Source organism: Nematolebias whitei, chromosome 11, assembly GCF_014905685.2.
Source record: "Nematolebias whitei isolate Nwh7 chromosome 11, NemWhi1, whole genome shotgun sequence".
Lineage (NCBI taxonomy): Eukaryota > Metazoa > Chordata > Actinopteri > Cyprinodontiformes > Rivulidae > Nematolebias > Nematolebias whitei.
In genome coordinates, this window is record NC_056508.1 from 3,901,992 (window position 1) to 3,910,316 (window position 8,325).

At 45.8% G+C, this 8,325-nt stretch overlaps 1 protein-coding gene across 1 annotated transcript in view; it reads left to right on the forward strand.

The window, feature by feature from the left end:
• The window catches only part of LOC119416589 (Ig-like V-type domain-containing protein FAM187A), a 178,727-nt gene that overhangs the window by 167,672 nt on the left and 2,730 nt on the right, over positions 1-8,325 (forward strand). The window contains exon 11 of the mRNA XM_037683778.1: positions 2,391-2,629. Within this exon, the coding sequence (XP_037539706.1) occupies positions 2,391-2,629 (239 nt within the window). The remainder of the gene's footprint in view (positions 1-2,390; positions 2,630-8,325) is intronic.

Genomic DNA, 8,325 nt, shown 5'->3' on the forward strand with positions numbered 1-8,325 from the left:
TCGTAATGGGGCTGGTGCAAATAAATCCAATGGTGCAGGCAGGCAGTCGAAGACTCAGGAGGAATCCATCCATCCATTATCTTTACCCGCTTATTCCATTTTTGGGTCACGGGGGTCGCCAGAGCCCATGTCCAGCAATCACTGTGCGAAAGGTGGGGTACACTCTGGACGGGTTGCAAGTCTATCACAGGGACACATAGAGACAAACGAGACAAACAACCATTCACGCTCTCACTCATACCTAGGGACAATTTAGAGTTACCAATCAGCCTAACATGCATGTTTTTGGTATGTGGGAGGAAACTGGAGCACCCAGAGAAAACCCACGCATGCACAAAGAGAACATGCAAACTCCACCCAGAAAGTCCCCCAGACTGGGGTTTGAACCAAGGACCTGCTCACTGAGAGGCAGCAGCTCTACCAGTCGCGCCACCGTGCTGCCCACTCAGGAGGAATATTAAATAAAAATATTTATTTACAAAAATCAAAGGCTGTCGGTGCAACAAAACTTACATCCTAACAAGAAGTTCACAAGGAACAAAGCAGAACATCACCAGTGGACATATAACAATGCCAAGACAAGGACTAACACTGACACAAACTTATATACAATGACTAACGAGAAAAAAACACCTGTGAGGACACGCAGCTGAAACACATCGGGGAAATTATAAACTGGGAAACCAAGGAGTGCAGAAAGAGAGACACAACACCAGATGGAGCGAATACACTAGGAAAATGCAAACCCTATAGAAAACAGAAGCTGAGGATCAGGAGCACACAAAACATAAACAAAACACAAGATAGGGCTAGACACCAGGAAACAAACCACAACTCCTACACTACATATATATATATATATATATATATATATATATATATATATATATATATATATTTCTCTCGCTCTCACTTGAGGTGGCTCCTCGACTTCCCTCTCCCGTTTTTTCTCCTTCCCCTGTTTCGCTTTCTGTGTGTCTGAAGTGCCTGGTTCACATCGCCTGAACATAAATTAAGATTATGGATCTGGTATCCTGGACATTCAATGCTATCAACAGGATTTTTTCAACAAAACGACAAGGTCCCGGAGAGCCTGCGTGTCCAGCTGAGACGCGTGCTGTGGGGTACGTCATGGACTCGTGGGGAGTGTGGCAGCTTATCTGCCTCTCAGTTCTGTCTCAGGAGGATGCTGAAGACATTTACATATTTGGATTTATGATAGCAGGGACTCTGCTTTTTGGCATCGGTGGGACTCTGTTTTATCGACTATTGAAAAAGACATCGGCAGCAGTTTTGGCCATTACAAAGCTTCCGAGTCAGTGTGAAGGTTTGATCCGTGCCGTGAGTTCTCATAATCAGTTGATTTACGAGCTAAACCGTAAGGTGGAGATGATTTATGAGAATCGCAGGCCACCTGCGGCTTCTGGGACTCATCAGCGCAATGGGATCGACTTTAAAGGAGACTCATAACATGGATCTGTGGAATGGATTCCCACAGTTAGGCCTATTTGGAACCAGAATGCCCAGATGGACTCAAGGCTGAAGAAAAATAATATTTCTGCCTTAAGAAAATCAACAATCAAAGCTGATCTGAATCTGACTCCCTGCCAGCCTCAGAGACGGGCCGACTATCAAATTTCACATTTCTCCTGGCTGTCAGCTGAAACAACATCTACAGAAACTGTGGCTGATCTGAAAAGCGCTCATAGACTAATCACAACACCTCAAGGTCAAATGCATATGTAATCATGTTTTAATTGTGCTTGCTGGTAGTTTTTTTGATGTCTCAAATCATGTCCTGATAGACAAGATGTGAAAGATCATTTTTTTGTAATACCACTATCTACCCTCATGTTTCTCCCCCTTTTCCTATATAAGATTATTATTCTGAAAAAGGATAAGAAAGGCCACACTTAGTTATAGTAGCAGCTTCGTGCACTCGGTCCATCTTCCGGATGACTGCATATACATGTTCTCATTGTATCTCGGTACAATGATAATAAAGCTTATTCTGATTCTGACATAAATAGAATTTAAACTATTAGAGAATTCCATGTGTATATTCATACCAACTTTCCATTTTAATATTTGCATGAACAGTCACACATCTTTTGAAATTGAACTTGTTTTAGGACAACAGTTATCCACTTGGGTCTTGCCTCATTAAGAATAGCCATTGGCTCTTCAGTCCTGTCAAAATTATACATCAATTTGATGTTGTTCAAAGATAATAAATATAGGTGATAAATTAAATGTTCACAGCTTTTCCATAGAACCATTGTTCAAAATTTCTTAATGGGTTTCTTGAATATATTTTATGTCTACAGAAGTACCAATGTGATACCTTGTGTTTTACCTGTAATATAACTAATTTAGCTCTGGTGCCAAAGTTCTGCTTCCTTGCTAGTCAAGGTGCCTGTGTTCTACCTGAATTGCGCGTCAGATCGTGTCCTAACCCTGGGATGTCCTGGTGCTCATCCGGATATGGCTGTGGCCTGGGATCAAGGATTGAAACCGATCTACAGATCAGAGCACACATTTAGGGGTGATGTTAATGCCAACCCTCCGAGGCTGCAGATCGATATGGGACACCACCTGCTCTTCCAACCAGCAAAAACCCATGACTCAGGTATGAGCCACTGTAGTGGTTTCTGTCCATCTCCATCTGCCAGTTCACATGCTGTTTTCACCAGTTGTTTAGGAAGCAAAATCTTTGCTTCTGCTGACATATTTTGCTACTTCATGTTCTGGATTTTTGTTATATTTTAGTAGATGAATCCTAATTAAACTTACAGAAATCAAGCATTGGATGTACATTTATAATTGCTTACCTTTTGGAATTAACCCAAGTCAAAAATGGCCACCACAACTAGTTGAGAGTCATCCTTGAAACAAACTTTGATAGTGACAGATACTGTATACATTCAAGGCTTGACTTTGACAGATGGTGGTCAATATGTATTTCTTCAAGATATGCCAGGCCTTTATCTTTTAAAGAAATAAATGGCCTCCAAAAACAAGATATTGGATCATTGACAGGTTGGCTTCATATTCAGTAACTTTACTCTGTGGAATGTTGGTTACATATTGTAACCCCAGATTCTATGAGTATAGGCATAGCCCTTTTAGGCTGTCACTAGTGGGTTTATCCCTGCGCGCAGCGTGCCAGCACTGAAAACTTTAGTCCATGCCAACATATTGTGTGGGCCCCACCCCCTATAAAATGCCTCTGAGACTGGGGATCAACTCCCAAATAGTGTTATTTTCTTCAGCCATTTAGGAGTCAGTGAGGCCCAGTTCTTAAAGGGCTATGCCCATACTCATAGAATCTGGGGTTACAATACGTTCAATTTTGTATAGGCTTTGCCCTTTAAGGCCTTCGCTAGTGGGTTAAGGTGAAGCAGAAGATAGTCCATGCCTCACTGGGTCCATCCGAAACCATACGCACCTAGTTATCTACTTAATATATTAATGAGCACGTTGAACCCTGGTTTGCATGTAATTATGCGTCACCGAGTCTGTGCACCTAGTACACACTGAACAGTAGAGAGGAGCATAATCTCTGTATCAGTTGAAAGACTAAGGTGTCAAATTCTGCTGCTAGGTGGCGGAAGGGGCAAATTTTGCCGCAACATGGAGATTGCAGTGTCAAAAAAATCACTGCTGTGAGAACTAGCCGTCACAATTCTCAGTGTTTAGACCCATATGCAGGCAGGCGAGCGAGGCAGGGGTTAAAATAAAATAAAGTTATTTAAACAACAAAACAAAACGCTGTCGATGCAACAAAACTTACTCTGGAAAAACACGATCAGCAACAAGACTGAACAGGGCATCAGAGTAAATGGATAGAGCAGATCATCAGGTGGACAAAAACAGACAGGGCAGAGGATGACTGAGATGTCTGAGTGAATACAGAACAATGACCGGACGAAGAGTGGAGGAGAGAAAGGCTTTTTTATAAGACAGAGGGAGAGTGAGTAATGAGAGCACCTGGGCAGGTGGCTGATGAGACAGGTGTGAATGATTAAGACTGAAGAGACTGGAGAGGCAGACTGAGGAGTGAATGGAAAGTGACAGAAAACAGAATCACAGAAAATTATAAAGAACTGAATGACATAAACACAATAAGCAGAAAAGGGGAAGTCAGAAATACCAGACAGCTAGGGGACAGACTGTGACATAACCACCCTTTCAAGGGACGTCTCCTGACGTCCCCTAGGACCCCAACACAGAAAAAACACAGAACAGGTGGGAGGACGGGGGAAACATAAGGACGAAGGGCATAGAAAAATCTAAACAATAACCGACAGGGCTATACCAGGGAACAAGAGGTACCAGCACACAAATTTTCTAAGAATGGACCTGGGTATCATTCGGAGTAAAAGGCAAAACAGGTGGACAACCAAAAATATAGTTGTCTTTAACAAGGCCAGAGTTCAGGTTGATGGCCAGAGGATCATCCAGAGCGGGACCAGAGTTCAGGCAGACGGCCCAGGGACTGTCCAGAGCGGGACCAGAGTTCAGGCGGACAGTTCAGAGGCCGTCCCAAGCGGGACCAGAGTTTAGGTGCCACAGGGGAGGCTGCGACTGCAGATAAGACTCCAGAGAACAAAGGAGTGGGACCAGTGATTATGGACGTGGCCGAGGATGGACCAGAGGTGATGGTAGTGGCAGTTGTCAGGACAGATGGGACATCGGCCATTGCTGGGTCAGGACGGGGTTCTGCTGCTGCTGAGTCAGGATGTGGTTCTGCTGCTGCTGGTTCAGGACGGGGTTCTGTTGCTGCTATGGTGCCGGGCATGGGTTCTGCTGCTACAGTGCCGGGCCTGGGTTCAGCAGCCTGGGAGTCAGGCCTGGGTTCAGCAGCCGGGGACTCGGGCATGGGTTCAGCAGCTGGGGAGTCGGGCATGGGTTCTGCAGGTGGCAAATCCGTTGTGGGGTCAGCTGGTGGCAAGTCTGGTTTGGGACTGGGTTCAGCAGCTGGGGAATCAGGCCTGGGTTCAGCAGTTGGGAAGCCAGGCCTGGGTTCTGAAGGCGGCAAGTTGGGCCTGGGTTCTGTAGGCAGCATGTCCAGCGTGGAGTCTGCTGGCGGCGAGTCCGCATGGGGTCTTCTAGTGGCGAGTGGGGTCTGCTTGCGGTGAGACAAGAAGAGCCGGAGCGGGTGTGAGACCAGAAGAGCCAGAGCTGGTGGCAAGAACAGAAGAGCTGGAGTGGGTGGCGAGACCAGAAGAGCTGGAGCGTGCGTCGGGACCAGGAGAGCTGGATCAGGTGTTGAGACCAGAGGGGCCGGATCAGGTGTCGAGACCAGAGAGGCCGGATCAGGTGTCAAGACCAGAGGGGCCGGATTAGGCAATGAGACCAGCAGCTCTGTAGCAGGAAGGGCCCCAGGAACTGAGTTGGGGGCCCCTTGAGCAGAACTGACCAATTTAGGCAGAAAGAGGGCTTGGGGTTCGGTGAAACCGGCTTGAGTCCCTTGTTGACCTCTGTTTCTGCGGTGGTGAGGAAGAAGACAAGCAGAGAGGTTCTGACCCTGGATACCCACTGAGCAAGATGGTGTCACAGTGTCTTCCACAGCACCCACTGAGACACATGGCAATGAGTCCGAAGGGGAGACCATTCCATTCACTAATAAGGGGTGCTCGGGATGACCGGGGGGCGGGGCATATGGCAGGAGAAGAGAGCGCAGCACATGTCTCTCATTCCAAGCTTGAGAAAAAAGTTCAAACACCCCCGGTTCATAGCCTTCTAGTTCCAATTGAGTAAACACGTTAACAACATCCTCAGTGGCCATCAACCTCTTCCACAGATCCTTGGGGGTGGCCCTGGTGTCCAGATAATTATTTGTTACCTGGCAGAGTTGCTCATGTTCATGCTGGCGCTAGGAGCAGAATGAAGAACCTGCTGGGTCTGGTCTGGTCATTCTGTCACAATTCTCAGTGGTTAGACCCATATGCAGGCAGGCGAGCGAGGCAGGAGTTCAAATTAAAATCTTTTTTAAACAACAAAACAAAATGCTGTCGATGCAACAAAACTTACTCTGGAAAAACACGATCAGGAACAAGACTGAACAGGGCATCAGAGTAAATGGACAGAGCAGATCATCGGGTGGACGAAAACAGACAGGACAGAGGAGGACTGAGATGTCTGAGTGAATACAGAACAATGACCGGACTGAGTGGAGGAGAGAAAGGCTTTTTTACAAGACAGAGGGAGAGTGAGTAATGAGAGCACCTGGGCAGGTGGCTGATGAGACTGTTGTGAATGATTAAGACTGAAGAGACTGGAGAGGCAGACTGAGGAGTGAGTGGAAAGTGACAGAAAACAGAATCAGAAACAGAATAACACAAAATTATAAGAACAGAACGACATAGACACAATAAGCAAAAAAGGGGAAGACAGAAATACCAGACAGCTAGGGGACAAACTGTGACACTAGCAGGTTGGATAGCTTTGATGAGAGCAACTGCATTATCATTCAGACAGAACTCTGAGACCCGAGTGGGTCAGAGACAAAACTGGATGTACCACATAAGGTTCGTGCATAATTACGCATCACTGAGACTGTGCGTATAGTGTGCGCTGAACAGAAGAGAGGAGCATATTATCTGCATCAATCTGAAGCTGAGGTGTCAAATTCTGCTGCTATTCGGCAGAAAGGGCAAAACTTTGGCATCAGTCTGAAGGTTGTAGTGTCAAAATCCCTGCTGTTGAGATAATGAGCAGGTTGTAGAGCTTCAATGAAAACAACGGAGTTGTCATTCAGACAGAACTCTGCATGTAATAAGATGGATAAAAGAGCTGGTTGAGGACTAAGAGACTGCAGTACAGGACCTTGAAAGCTGAAATTTATTCTAGTGAAAGAGCCCTGAGCCTGTCTGGAGACTAGGATCCAAGATAAAAATAAAATAAAAAAACAGCCCACAACCATTGTGACAGACACTGGGCAATCAAGTGTGTTGCTGTGATTGATTTCTGGGAAACATGACCAAATGCTTGGAAATCTTAATTTGGCTGTGCACGTTACATAATGGCAAGTGTGCACACCAAGAAAAACAATGAAGCATTGTTCCCTGCTCAGGGTTATGTGAAGGGCAAGGCATCATTCAATGTAATAACTCTATAGATTTGGACTCAAAACTCGTGGTGTTTGACCTAAGGTTCAAACGAAAAAGGTTTGTAGGCTCAATCATCCAGATAGATAACAAAAGAAGGTTAAATCATTTAATCTGGACCAGTTCAAAGTGTTTGCTTAATCATGCAGAGCAGGCGCTAAGTCAAGTAATGGAACCAGCACGTGTAACACCAGTCCGCGCATGTCCTCAGGAAGCAATTCTTAGCGAATGATTAAAAGCCCTCATGTCATTAGAGCGCTTATGACAAGAGGAAGAGCTGCAGCATACGATTTAATCATGCTGAAAATCAGGTTTCTGTTCATCAGTAGCTGCAAGATAATATGCAGCTCACGACATAAAAAAATGTAACAAGCTGCCGTAAAACAACAGGTGTGCTCTGAATCGGGTGTACCACATCCTGGGGAGACTCATTTTCCCTAAGCGCTTCTGTTCAGCAGCCGGCCAGGCACGCTAACATATCACCAGGATGTTCCAAACTGTTCTTCCGTCTGTGAGGAAAAAACTGTCCGCCACGACAGTGGCCACGGACGATCTTGATAACGGTTGTTGCAAACACGGGAACTGTTATGTGTCCACTCCTTGGAACAGTCAAATTATTCTCAGCTGTTCTCTTGCACCCAGTTCAAAGGCGTGGGATTAGCAGAACCGGAAGAAATGCTTAATGCTTTGCTCTGTCATGGCGGTGCATGAATATGTCCATTCCCTACGTGGAATACCGTACTGCTGCTCGGTAAGACAGAGCTCGTATTGAGCGCTTCTCGTGTGACTGGCAGACTCACTGATGGGTGTAATTGTGTGCACACATCCAACACAATAACTGTCCGTGTGCATTAGAACGTGCATGCAGCAGCAGTGGAGCAAAGTGTTGGACCACCACCCACACTGTGAGGAGCTCCAGCCGGCTAGACTGCAGAATCACCTGTACAGCGGGTCCACGGGACCATATGTGCACTGCTGATGACATGTTAAGTAGATGCGTGATTGACCGAACTGTCACTGAGCTGTGAAGCCATACTTCATTCATTCAAACTTTATTTATACAGTTCAGCAGTGAACTGGGCACACACTTCTGTTGTGGTTAAGCTTCTACTGTTTTATGACCATGTGGATTACCCCATGTTGGCCTTGTAATAATGATAATTACACATCGTTAGTGATGCACAGAGTCGATGCCGAACTCAGTTGGGGGGGG